The 14,538-nt window shown below is 37.1% G+C and overlaps 1 protein-coding gene across 2 annotated transcripts in view; it reads right to left on the minus strand.

The window, feature by feature from the left end:
- Nucleotides 1-14,538, minus strand: part of FRY (FRY microtubule binding protein) — a 163,421-nt gene that overhangs the window by 59,551 nt on the left and 89,332 nt on the right. For both annotated transcript variants that reach the window (XM_030446532.1, XM_030446525.1), the window contains exons 28-35: nucleotides 13,969-14,079; nucleotides 11,249-11,403; nucleotides 9,302-9,401; nucleotides 8,805-8,976; nucleotides 6,774-7,030; nucleotides 4,766-4,912; nucleotides 850-1,018; nucleotides 14-104 (exon numbers count right to left, since the gene is read on the minus strand). In XM_030446532.1, coding sequence (XP_030302392.1) covers nucleotides 14-104; nucleotides 850-1,018; nucleotides 4,766-4,912; nucleotides 6,774-7,030; nucleotides 8,805-8,976; nucleotides 9,302-9,401; nucleotides 11,249-11,403; nucleotides 13,969-14,079 — 1,202 coding nt within the window. The remainder of the gene's footprint in view (nucleotides 1-13; nucleotides 105-849; nucleotides 1,019-4,765; nucleotides 4,913-6,773; nucleotides 7,031-8,804; nucleotides 8,977-9,301; nucleotides 9,402-11,248; nucleotides 11,404-13,968; nucleotides 14,080-14,538) is intronic.

Consider the following 14,538-nt stretch of genomic DNA (forward strand, 5'->3'; position numbering starts at 1 on the left):
GCAAACCACAAACCTTTCATCAGTCTCTTTCACCATTCTGTTTTCCTCTACATCAGGAAAACTATCTTGGCCAGCAACAACGGTGTTACTGCTAGAGGTGGTTCCTGTAAATGAGATGTCAATAACAACACCTGTTACATGCAGCAGACAGTATTTGCAAAGCAATAAAAGCCCACAACTTTAATTTCTTTAGTAGTCACAACCAAAATTATCATCCTGCAAGAACTTCACCATATGAATGAAAACTGTTACCTCTACAAAACAGCACCTGCTTGCATGGCTGAATGGTGTAAAATTTACATGCTTAAGGGGTAGATTAACATAAGGATGCTCTTCCTCTCCTTGAACTAAGCTCATTCTCAGGTAACACAGCCTTTTGTTTTTAAGAATTTGGCAGAACATTGTCAAGTCTGAATGTGGAGTGGGTGCCTATTATGTACCTTTGACTACTGCAGTTTAGAAATAGCCTTTCACCTCTGAAAACAGATTTGCCACACAATTAAGGCTCTCTGCTTTCAGGAAACTGCTGCTTTGGTGTATCTGCTGTAATCAATCATCAATTGGTGATGAGAAATTAGTGGTAGAACAACTTTGTAAATGTTCTTAACAGTACCAAAGATTGGCAACATTCTATTAAAACACTTGAAAGAATTAAGCTTATGTCTGCAGAGCATATACAACATTAGGAATCAAAAAGAATTACAGTTTAGGTGTGCAGTGAGGCCCTGAAACCTGCACTGTATAAACACAGATCTGAGTGGGTGCAAAACTGAAGGATTCTTTTTTTCAGAGAGACAAAGACTGGAAAAAGCAGGAAGAACATAGCCAAAAGTTATACTTAGGTCATACCAGAAGCCACAGCTGAGGCTTTGTTACTGGCAGCAAAGCGGTAAAATGGAGGATTGTCACAGTGCTGGACTATTGGGTTCACTGGGTCGGTTTGCTGCAGCTCAAAGAGCAGCTCCTCCATTGTCTGTATGGTGTTATTGCGACACAGATATATGGCAACCTTTTTTATCTAGAGAAGAAAACAACAGTTACTAAACTCTCTCCAAAGTGAATTTCAAGAGAAATCAAGACATGTTACACTGCAGTACTGAAACCATCCCGAATGCAATTATTACCCCCCCGAGAGACACCACAACCACAAAGCTGCATCCATCTTGTCGATACAGAAGTAAAACTGGTCACCTTGATATCAAGATACGATGTGATTCTATGGAGATCATTTCCCCAGCAGAGTGAATCTGTGATATAATCACCCCAAAGATTTTGCTTAGCACCCACATATGACCTCTTTAGGTATATAACTATATAGCAGACATATACAAAACTGACCTAATATTGTACCTATCATTTAAAAGTATCAGCACTGACTCTGAATCACATTCAGGACTTTATAGTTTGAGATTCCCATTTAAGAGGAATCTTACTCTCTTGAATGGGGCAAATTTCTCATCTAGCAAGCTAGACCCACCCAACACTTCAGTCCTGTATGTCCAGATACAGTTGAGGTGGAAAAGGTAGCTGTAGCCACAAGGAATAAGCCAGGTTCTGAGCAGTTGCTTATGTCTGAAATCAAACTAATAGTACATTGAAGAAAGGCAGAGAAATTATCTATACAAACTTCATGCACTCTGATTTGAAAAATCTGAGAGTGTACAGTTAATAGAAATTCTGGGATAAAAGCTTTTCACAAGACCTCAAACTTTGTATGCACTGCAGTAAGGAGGACTGTTAAGATAATGAAAAGAAATTAGACTGAATTCTTGAGAAAAAACCCAATCCTGATAACTATTAAAAGCAGAGACTGTCTCTGGCACAAAACCATTTGATTCATAACCTGTTAGAGCTGGGAAACCATATGGATAAGCATCCTTCTGTGCCTGCCTTTGTTTTAGATGTCCTTAAACAGATGCTTATAGTGGAGCTAATAAAAAGGAATGAACTGCCTGTTGGCCTCACCAAGTATTGCTGTTCTCATACACTTAAATACTTTCATTAAAATTACTTTCTGACTTCCCTCTTTTTTTTCTCTCTGCTTTTTCTTTCCTATTTTTTTTTTTTTTTTTTTCCTTCAGGTAGAGAAAATGCACACATTCGAAGTCTCTTTTAATCTATTGTGCTAAAAATTTCCCAGGGACTTTTCATATACAAATCTGGCTCCTTTCTGAGGCTCACAGAGCCACTTCCAGATTTTTTCACTCTAGAAGGGGTCATGTTCCCTACACTAAATCTTTGCTGATGATAAATATTCAAAGAGATCTTTCTTTACATATGTGAAAGAAAGGACAGCTCAGCAATTCGCACTTCGGGTTGCTGGGAAAAACAATACTTAAAGGCAATGTAGGAGACAAAAGAAGGAATTCAGCTGATTGGAAAAAAAAATACTTAAAAAAATGTAAGTCAGACATGCCTTTGGCTTGGACCCACAGAGGCTGAAGCCATGAGCAGCTGGTAAGTGCCTTGGGGCACACTGGGCTCTGAGAAGATGGGTAAACTGGCAGCCTTTCAACTTCGTGGTCTTTTGAACCCAGGTGATGTGTAACAGTGCAGATAAACTGCTTGCATTATCTTTATTTGCTAATGTGTATGTGTTATCTACATGATAATGGAAGATAGGTGTTTATGGTATCTGCTGCCTTACCCAGTTAGCAGTTAGGTACAATTTCTTATCTGCAAACTACAGGGCGTTATCAAAACGTAGAGCAGATGTGTGTGAGAAGCCTGTGTGTGTTTCCCTACTCCAGACAAAGCTATCAGTTAAGGGGTGACTCACAAGCACATTCAGCCTTCCTACAGAGGTTGAAAACTTTTTTCAGATTTTGCAAAATCCGAGAATCAGACTTTTAACTCAACATTACAAAACACAGACTACCAGGGTGGCAGAAAACACAGGAACCTTGTCAGCTGCTGGAGATGCCAAACCAGACTCCTCTCTTTCTGGAGTGAGAGGATTGCTCTGTCCCAGGAGCAGGACAAGGTTTGAGGTTAGCTGCTCAGAGCTGTGGGATGGCAACAGTTTTGGAAAAGGGATGTGTTGAAAGCTCTGGGTTGGCTAGTACCTGGGTGGAAGAGGTGACAAGTTTATCGGGCATTTCTAATCAGGCTACAGAATTAGGAGTGAGACATATGGAAAACTGCCCCTTTTTCTTTTGTAAGCTGCCAGCAACATAACAACCCTTGTTTTGTCTCTTATCTCTGTCATTTCCACTTGTTCTCTGCCAACACAGCTCCCCATGATGGAGGCCACCTTTGGCCTTGATCCCAAGTCTGTCATTACAATCAGTCAGGTTGGAAAGAACCTGGGAGGTCTCTCACATGATGTCCCACACAACACAGGGTCCACACTGACAACTGATGGAAAGATCTTCAGTGCCCTCAAGATATCTGGAACCAAACCCTTTGTCTTCTCATATAAACCTAGAACTTGTTTTTATAGCCCATACACTTTGAAATATTTTTCTCTTTTGATCAATGAGGCAATACTGACTTTGCATATGCATGCACTGTTTTGAGAATATGCAACAGTAAACCCTACAAATAAAAGGAAACCAACAGGGTGCCTATGGTACAATAAAAACATCTTTAAAATATTTAACAACTTCTCTATTTCCTTTATTCTACAATGCATAGCAGTCATCAAACACTTTAAGCAAAGAATTATTTCAGTACTGTAAATTAAATATGCTTATGAGGCTTTTTAGATAAGTTTAATCACATGAATTGTAATTTCAAATTTTTTTCAGGGAAATCAATATAAAGAGACTGAGTAATAAAACAACATATTTTAATTGTACTGGAAATTTTACTAAATTTAGTTCTGTTTCACCCAGCAACTGAGCAATAAGGAGCATGGGAATGGGACTATCTTGCCTTTCTCAGGCAGCTCCAATTTTCTTTTAACTTGAATAATAACAATATCCTAAGCAGTCTGACTTGCAGATTGCAGGAACAGTTATGTAATTCCTGACAGCCATGCAAAAGCAAAAGTTAATATGGTAAAGGGTTTATAAAGGTTAGCTACCCTGTGCCTCTTGAGATGTGCAACAAAAAGCCTTAGACTGCTAAAGGAAAAGAGAATATAGCACCTCTTTAAAATGACCTACTTTTCTGAAGGAACACCTAAATCCTTACAACAAGCAAACTAATAAGGTAATAGTAATAGGAATGTCATCCCATTCATGATACAAAATCCACTGTTTAAAAGGACTTCCAAAATTTAACCAATAGCTTTGTAAACTATTAAGTTACTGAGAAAAAACACTGAGCTTTTAGTATTTTTACTTCTCTTAACTTTTCATTCAAGTTATTAAACATCTGAATAGCCATTCTGTCTGTTTAAAATAAAATTTTAAATATAGATATATAAGCACAGTGTATTTTTATGCAATTGTGACATGAAAAAAAAATACTTCTGATATCTTGTCTCATTCATTCTGGCAATTTATGGCCAGTGCCTATTGCTGGCCCCTTACACACACATGCAAAGTTGCTTTTTCTTGAGAGAAGCCCACCTCTTGCTGGAAATAAGGTGTGTTCCACAGAAACTCCACTGGTGTTGAAACTGACATTCCCACTACTCAATTCCTTTACTGAATTTCAGGTTGTTGTCTCATCTATGTTCACAATTTAATTTTGTACAGCATGCTTGGGAATATATTGGTACTTCTGATTTTTTAAACAGAAATTAATTTTCTGCAGGTGATAGCTGCTTTCCTAATTAAAACCTGTGCAGCCAATAGTAAATCAAGTAAGTACTTACATAACGTAAAAGGATGGTATCACTGCTAACACCACACAGACTAATTAGAAATTGTAGTGTTATTCTAAGGTTGTTACTCCATTTTTCATTGTTGGCCAAAGCATTCCAGACATTTTCCATCTCTGGTCCAGGAATTTCATCTCCATACTGCAAAATATCACAGGCATATATTTACTGCAATGCACAGAACTCCAAACCAAAGCATGCACTTTTAGAGCATTTTCTCAGGCAAAACCAACAGCAAAATGTTGTAAAAAGTCACAAAACAGTGTTTTGAAAGGCTACCTGGCAGACTTCAGAGCATAAATTCAGTTTAGAAGTCTTTAGGTTCAGATCCACAGAAGTGCTTTAATCATGCACCACAAAAACCCCACCAAATTTAAGCAGTTTTTCAAGCAACAAGTCCTGTTTCTGCATGTCTGCACCTAAGTGCTCCAGCTGTCACAGCAGTGAACTACTTGGCACCTCTCTCCTGAGAAAATCCCAGCAGAATGAAGCATGAGGCAGCCACTTGATTTCACACTGGAAACAAGCAGCTTTTGCTCTCCTTTCCCAGATAACGATTATAGGAATGTTTCCTTTTCTCCAGTCATTTAAATGGTTAATTCCTTCATCTGGGATGTGGGAGTCTAAAATTGAAGCTGTTCTGTTTTCTATGTAAAATCTTTGGTTCCCAGTTTGAGAAGACTATTTTAACCACTGCAGAGACTGAACTCTGCTAGGAGAGGACTGGCAATCTTCAGGCCATTTTCTACTGAAAATTATTTAATACATATCATCTACATCATTACTGTCACTGTCATCTACATCTAATGTCATGTACACTGGCACCTGCAGGTGCCAGCCCCTTTATCACACATAAAACCTCAAAGCCTGGACAGTTGATATGGTTTGAAGAAAGCATTCTTGTTCACTCTGGAAGAAAAATCTTGTGTGGTTTTGGAAGCAACTTACTCCAAGGGCTACTGCTGATGGTGACTTCATCACATCTGTTATCAACACATAAAATTCCCCTAACAGTATCTCAGAGATTCCATATCATCAGATAATTCATGAACAAGTATCATGCCCTGGATATGCAACAAGCATCAAAAACCCCCCAACATTCTAGTGGTCTGAAGCACAATCCCAACATAACTCCAGACATGCTTGTATGTCAAAATGTACACAAAACACTGACTGTGTTTTACTTATAATATCTCAACATGAGTGAAGATCCAGAATCAACTTCTACATAGCACAGATTCTGCTCAAGAGAGGACTAACTGTAAGCAGGATAGGAAATGTGAACCACTCTGTTCCATATGATATAGGTACCAGGTGTTACTTTCTGGACTTTAGGTATTTAGCAGTTCAGATATACATACTGAGTTTGGCAAAACCAATGCCAGAGCACCCATGGCACAATAGCATAGCAGCTTGCAACCCAGGAAAAGAAAGAAAAAGATGGATTCTCAGAATTTTCTTGACTACTGTCTGAGGATTTTACATCAAGAGGCATCCCTGGTCCTTTATCTGGACCTGGATGTAAAAATACCTTCACTTTCACAAAACAGTGATCTAACTAGAACAGTAGAATTTTCTACTTATTTTTCCCTTTTCTTTCTCTCTGAAAGGATACATTAACTGTTTCCTAGAAAGTACATGAGGAATTCCAGCTGCTCATTCTCACCCCCAAACTTTCATCTGCTGTCTTAGACGTTAACCCAGGAGATGATAAAGAAAGGAACTAAACTTGGTTCCTTTATAACCAATGCTTAATTCTTTCACTGTTATTTTTTTTCAAAGGTAAAACACTTTTCTTTGTTCATGTTTTAAAGAGAACAGTTCCATAATTGTCCTAAAAAATGAAGGAACCTTTTTCAAAAAAGAAAGTTAAATCTGATAATACCTACTGTTTCGGTGCAAAATTTTTGTTACCAAAGGGAAGAAGCCCAAGTACTTTCTGCTTAAGAAATGTAATTTTGAATATTTTAGATAGGGTTTTTTGTTTGATTTGCTTTTTTACCTTGGCTGTCATGTACATGAGATTATTAAGAACCAGTGAGGTGGCTTCAGGAGAGCCCCATCCATTGCCTTTTAGTCCACTTGTGACTGTTATTTCCCCATCCTTGTCCTTCACTTCATCTTCTGGAGTGGTAGGGCTTGAGCCAGGGAGGAGCAGTCTGTTGTCTACAAGTTCAATATTATGAAGCCATGGTAGCAGGTAGGTAAGCATTATCTGTCTTCCATTTGGATGCGTTGTTGGAAATCTCTGGCTTACCTCTAAAATAGAAGTTGAAAAGGAAAACATGTTAGTTTAGGAAGGAAACCTGAAACGCACGGTTTAAATCGTATTTCTGATGTGTTTTAGGTCACCTGATGGTTTTTACCTTGCAAACCACAAGGATACAGAAACATGTCCTTGAGCTTCCTGAGGATGAACACTGATTTAATTTTCAATAATAGTAAAAAATTGTTGAGGTCTTCTGTGTAAAAGAAGTAACACAGGCTGGGTTTAAAACTCGAAAGTCATACCTTGTTACTCTGCCATATCGTGAATTAAGTTAAGTGTACGTCAGTAAAGAGCAGAAAGGATAATTCTGTTGCTGGGTGTTATTCTAGAATTTCAAGAGCACTTGGAGAATTACACTAAGCATATAACAGCAATCTCCAGAATTGCAGCTGCCTCATCAGCCACCACATTTCTAAGCTTTAGCTTAATGACTAAGGTTTTTGTAAACTCTACTGAGTTTACAACTCTACTGAGTTTACAAAATCACCTTGCATATGTTAGGAGCTTTATTTCCTGTGGGGAGGCCTATAAAATTCAGTTGGCTGCCAGTCCAGCAGTGCTGTACATAGCACTTTATATTTATAAAAAAAGGCCTGGCACTGTAAGGGAAAAGGATTTGGAAAATCTGGGGTATGAAATAGTGATGGGCTTCCTGCCAAGAGGAACCACATTAGCTGTCTTTACCAGAATTATTCTAAAGAATCAGTAGACTTTTCTTTCCTCAGTGCCTGTTTTTTAAAAATCTTGCACACATACACTGCTCTATCTCCTTATGATTCCAGATGGTATAGAAAGGGGCTCTGATTTGGATTGTGTTTCTGAGTTCTTTTAAAGGACATAGCCACTACAGCAACATAAGTAGATGGTAACAGTAATAATGAACATTTGCTTTTTTAAAGATAAATGAGCCATCAGAATTTCCCTACACCAGTTATTTATATCTCACGATATCTTGGTCACTGAGAAATGGATGATGTATTGTTCCTTTACCCTTCCGCCAGCCCCTACAGACTGAGTAAAAACAACAGAAAGGGGTTTTAAGAATCAGTGATTTCCCACGATTACAGACATTGAATTTAATTATTTAAAAACGAGAGCAATACATGAGATGGATTAAAACAAACACATAGGTCTCAAAATATAATTGTTCCCAGGAATGGTTCCAGAGTGGGCTGTGAGTCTGATTTGTTAACATTTTTCTCAGTAACCCTGAAAAAATCTATTTCTGATAAAATTAAAATTATACTAAAGACTTGCAGACTTGGCAAATAACACAAGGCAGAGATCACTCATTTAGAGTGATTTGAAAAACTGGACATTTTCAATCAACCTCTCCAAGGTTAAAGTCATATACACATAAAATGAAGAATTTTATCCTTGAAGGTATCATATATAGAAATATATGCATATGAAAAATCACTATGCTTAACACAAGAACCCACTATAGTGAAGTTTGCCAATGTCACTTTAACTTATCTAGGGCCCCTGTAATTTCAAAGTTACCCTAAGACAACATAGCAGCACAGAATCCCCAGCCAAGGTTTTAAAATAGCTATTCTGTAATTTGTACTTCTAGCTATTCTGTATTGAGTACCTCTATGAAATACATATTTTCTTCCTAAATCTCATCTGACCTGAACCAGAATAAAAAGAGGTCAAGTTAAATTTATAAACAGGACTGCTGCTCATAGATGGTTACGTCCTAACACTCTACCATTTGTACAAAAATATAAAGTAGGTAATAAGATAAATAGATACAGGTACCTGAAAAGAGTGGAAGGGTAAGTTCAGGATACATCCTTGCTAGTTCACATGAAAGAAGGGCAAGTGAGACACTATAAAGAGGTGGCAATGGACCATGTGTACCATACAAGATACTGCCTGGTCTTTGCTCAGCTACCTTTTTTGAATAAACAAAAAGCTTTGATTCAAGGATCTACAAAAGAGAAAAAAAGTATGTAATTGAGCAATAAAGAATCATCAATCCACACAATATCAGCATTTCAAGTTTAGATAATCAGAGAATGAGCTATACACTTCAGAATATACTTTCCAAGTTTGAAAGACACCATAAATAATTTTTTCATTATTTTTACAGAAATAGTTCCCTAAGTATTCATACCTAAGACAAAACTAATTGTTTATTTCAAAACAAAACTAACAAGAAAATAAGCAGTGCTTTATAAGAAGTTCACACACAAGGAAAAAGATAGGAGGACACATGCATTTGGTTGTTTTAAAAAGAAGCAGCTGATACATGCCTGCATAAGTTGCATGGAAATCTCATAAATCTCTCTGTTGGTGTCAGATGCCTTGAACAGCACCAAGTTTAGAAGTGTCACTATATCAAAAGGATAGTTCCTAGAAGAATAAACAGTACATTTTTGTGAATGTTGGTGAGGAATGCAGATTATATTAATTCTGATTTACTCTGTAATAAGGGCTAAAGAGCATGTCATCTTTCTTTTCTCTGTTCTGCTACCAGAATATGGGAAATGGAGTTTTACGAACACATGCTGCTTGATCAAAGGCCCATCTGGTGAATGGGAAGAAAGAAAGGATTATTTATAATTACCTTAGTCTAATGCTTAGGAATGCACTGAGTTACCCACAGTGAGAAATGCAATACCTATGTCTATAACTGTCAATTAATCTTAATTTATAACATAAACTGTTTATGGAATAGGTCAACACTCATGAGGGAAGATGTGTAGCATGAAAATTTCCAGGGATAAAGTACTTCTTCTTAAGCCAAAGTAAAATTAAAACAGTCCCTTTGGAGAAAAGGCACTATCTCTGTCATGAATATTCCCAGATGTTAGAAAGTTCTATTGAAATTTTTTTCAAAAGGTAAACACAAAAAACTGCTTAAAAAGTCCACTGTCTATAAAGTCAACATTACTTTTAAGGGTATACATACTGAAGTGTTAATGCAATGAGAATATTGCTTGAAATGCAATCCCCATGTCACAATATTTGGATTTTCACTTAATAAGTTTCTTCTGTTTCATGAGGATTTTTAAATGCACCTGATTCAATTGTGAACCACCCATTTCTCACTCTAGATGTGAGCTGCTGTACTCCTGGGTCACTGCAGAATGCCTCTTTGAATATTTTAGTGTTAAAAATACTGCAAATACATGTGTGGCATGAAACATTCTTGGTAATTCCAGGTATTTACTGCAATGCACTGGTTTTTTCCTCATCCAGTATGTTTAAAAAGAAATAAAAAAAATTAATGGAAGTGTCTTCTTTGTAGAAAGAAGTCCACAAGTAGTTTTAGCAATGCCCCATCTACACATGTTGATAGACAAAAGGAAAAACTGTTAACAGCTTTCAAATATCAATAAAAACCTCCAAGTTGATAGAAATGGGACTTTTCCTTTCAAAGCAAATAATGCAGATCATGCTCTCATTTTTTTTGTAGGTATGAGAAAGATTAATTTTTAGGACCCAGTGGCATACACAACACAATGCAAGGAAAAAAAACAGGTTGAAAAACTGATAGCTTTATGTGTTCATTAAACAAAAAAACCCTAAAAATAATTGCATTTGAAAACACAGCATTCCATTCATATTTTTAGAATCTCAACTCAATTAAGTCTGTGGTTGTTACTGCAAGAACAAAAGGTTTTTACAGATAAATTATGAAATACTTGGCTTGTTTTGGTTTCTTATATCTAAAGCATTTATCTATTGAACTATGCTAACCATGTATCTTACAAAATATTTTACCAAGACTAAAACATTCAGATTTTATTTAGGTTGAAATTATCTTAATTTTTTTTTTAAGAAAAATTTGTTAATTTTTTTAGAACAGATAACCAAATCAAATGAAAGCCAGTTGGAATAATTACTTACAAGCTAATAACATCTAAGGTGTTTTCCTTTCATAAAGCAAATAAAGAGCCATGACAAATACTTTAAAACTAGATTCATGACCTATGTTGAAATTAAAGTCTTATGGTTATTCTGTATCTTCCTGATCAAAACAACAGAAAAATGCCATAGATTTTAAATATATTTATAGTAAGAGCATTTTCTACCAAGCACATGACTGTTTTCAGAGTAAAATAAAGTAATACAGTCTCAAAGAGCCTTTTGAGAGAGTGTAACATATGAGTGTGACTAACAATTCTTTACAACATGAATTGAATCTCCATTTTTTCTTCACATTTGAAACTGTAGATTAAAAGATTAATTAATACCTGCTTCCACAGACAGTTGCAATGGCTTTGAAACATCCAGAGGCAAGCTGGTATGATCCAGTATAGCATCGATCTATGGCCCAATTGAAGAGATTGATTTGATCAGGATTCAATTCCAGCAACAGGACTACAACTTCACAGCCAAGCTGATGAACCTGAGAATACAAATGCATGTCCAAACATGAATGGTGAGATCATATATGTTAAGTCTATACAATTCTTAGAGTGACATAGGCAAAACTATGAGAAAACACAACATTCAAAATGAAAAAAAACTTCAAAAATGAAAAAAAATTCAAAATAAGTAAAAAAAAATAAAGAAAAAACACTTATTGTAAATTTGTTTTAAGGATGGCACAGTTGAGATGTGACTTGGTTTTCAAGACTCCTCACTTGAAAGAAAACTGTATGTTCAAAGAGTACAATAAATGAAATAAATTTTCAAAGGTTTCCAGAATGAAGAATAGAATATTTGCAAAACTAAGACACTTGAGTACATGTTCTTCGGCAGCACCAGGTGTATTGATCAACTAATTTAAAAAAAATACTTATTTCCTACTTCATAAAGTGACAGGCTTTCATGTTCATTCTTCTTTCAACTACAGCAGAAGCAAGGCAGACAAAGGAAAAAAAGCTTTTGCAAGCCTGGGGGTATGAAAACTTGTATGCTTAATCCAACTACATCAAGCAACCTAACAGTTCTCCTTGTGTCACTTAATCCTTGAAGCACCACTGCTTCCAACGCACTACAATGTAAAGCTTTGGCTATGCCTTTGTGATCCTTGTTAAGAACAGAATTGCAACACCAAACACCAATGTCCATCCTGTCAATGCCCTACTTAACTACCTGGCAAGACTGCACATGATATTTAGTGTTCAAGGGTAGGGTTGGATCCTTCTCATCTAAATCTGAACTAGATGTACAGACAATGCATCTTAGTTAGAGTCCTTTGTTGCAGTGATTACTCATGCATGATAGTGATTATCTTGGGGGGAAGTTAGTTCAACTACCATGTGTAGTGAAATGAGGCAACCAGGTGCCACTAATTGCCAGGTAGTGAGCATGAGCTTGTGTCAAGCCCACCTGTGCCTGATTAGGGTGGGCCCCCACTGCGCATGAGCAGGACCAGAGGGCCAATAAAAGGTGAGGCCTGAAGCACAGGCTCAGCTCAGTTCTGAGCACGCCTGCAGAGAGGTCAGTCGCTCTTGTAGCACTGCACTACCTTCATTGTGCCACTAGCGCTCATCGCCGTCAGGGTGAGGCTCTGAGGAGTTCCGAACCCGCAGCGTCGGCATTGCGGTACTGCGTGCTAGCCAGCTGCGCCACTCAAGCCTCACCCTGATGGTGATGAGCGCTAGTGGCACAATGAAGGTAATACAGTGCTCCAAGAGCGACTGACCTCTCTGTAGGCGTGCTCAGGACTGAGCTGAGCTTGAGTCTCAGGCCTCACCTTCTATTGGCCCCCTGGTCCTGCTCATGCGCAGTGGGGACCCACCCTAATTAGGCACAGGTGGGCTTGACACAAGCTCACACCCACTACCTGGCAATTCGTGGCACCTGGTTGCCTCATTTCACTACAACCATGTCCAAATTTTGTTTTTCAGGACAAAAAGTTAAAAAAGGAAGTAATTTTTGCCCCTAGATACTTTGTAAGTGGTATATACCAGTGATCAGTTAAACATGGCGTTTTAATATCTGTTGATGATCATGAAAACGTGTCAGGAGGAAAAGTATCTTTCACGTTATTTTATTCTGTGTTTCCTTCCCACTTCCATAAGAATATTAATTATACATATGACTTACACGTATCTTCATAGCTCCATCCCTACCGACATTCCAGAATCTTACCTAATTTTCAGAATATACTCTCTGTAGTGATCACTGCTTTCTTCTCATTTGTCCAATATTTTTTTTCCTCCAACCAATTACCATTTCTAGCGTGCACCCTCTGGCTGCTCCACAAGACTTCAAGCTTTGCTCCCTGGTTTTTTTTTAGCAATCACAATCACCTCCACTAGTATAAGACTTAGGGACAACAGCAGGTCAAGAAGTGCAAGCTACTAGAAATAGATCTCTCTCCACTTGATATGACTTTCCAACCCACTTCTTAATAAAAGAGATAGTAAAAGCAGCTATAAATACAGAATACGATGGGATAGTTACAATGTCAAAACCTCTCTCATCAGGAATGGAGAAAAAAATTGCAAGAATAATCTATTACATGTTCTTTAAAAAGAAAAAAAATATTCTTTTCTCTCCTGAATAATTTATTCTCTTGACTCCTTAGGAAGATCTCACTTTCACTCAGATTTGCTTCATCAGCATCTGTGTTACCAAGCAAAAAGGGATTTTATATTCTTATAACAGAGAAGCTTGAAGCACTCCAAACAGAAATAAAAGTATTTTTTACCTTGTATGATTTTTAACCTTTATCAGCATATGAAAAAGCAAAATTACCATTGTAAGTCACACTGAGCCACAAGGCAATGTGTTTACACTTATGTGTAACACATAAGTAACACAATGTGTTACTTACATTATATTCTCAGAAATAACAACTTTTTGCTGTTTAAATGCTTTTCAATTGATTACAGTTAGAACCTTGCATGCAGATGTTGTTTCCTGCTCAACATAGAACGTGCATACAGTTACCACTCTTTACTCATCCAGTACAGAGATTAACATTACTCATCAGTGTTGCATTCTGGAGAGTACTTACCCGTAAATCTTGACAGGCCAGAATGTTATCAAGCCACTTGTAAAGATATCCATCAGGGGAAAGGCCAACATTATCAAATACAGGTCCACAGCAGAGTACAGCTGACATGGCCTGAAAACACAAAAGAACTTTAGTTACATAGACAAGTAAGACAAATGAATCTTTTGGAATTATTAGAGTCCAGATCAAATCCAACAGAAATACCACTTGCTTTTGGTTTTGAGGGATTTATGGTGAAAATTGTAGCAGTTGATTTTGCTAGAATTGAATAAATGTATTGCTATAGGTGTTCCTCGATTCAGGACAATGCTCAGTTTGAACATCAGAGCCCAGTTTCCCCATTCTCAAAGATACAGTTTGTCATTTTACCCAGTCAACACAAATTAAGCTATAAAACAATTAAAATACACAGATATTTGAACAGTATCTCTCTGCACAAACTGTTTTACTCCAAGTGATACATCTTACATAAGTACATAAGCTAATATTTTCCCAGTATACTTATGGGGGAATTGCAAGTGGTATTTTATTATTATTATTCAGCATGTGTGGAAGACAGTGTTTGTCTCT

Source organism: Calypte anna, chromosome 1 (genome assembly GCF_003957555.1).
Source record: "Calypte anna isolate BGI_N300 chromosome 1, bCalAnn1_v1.p, whole genome shotgun sequence".
Lineage (NCBI taxonomy): Eukaryota > Metazoa > Chordata > Aves > Apodiformes > Trochilidae > Calypte > Calypte anna.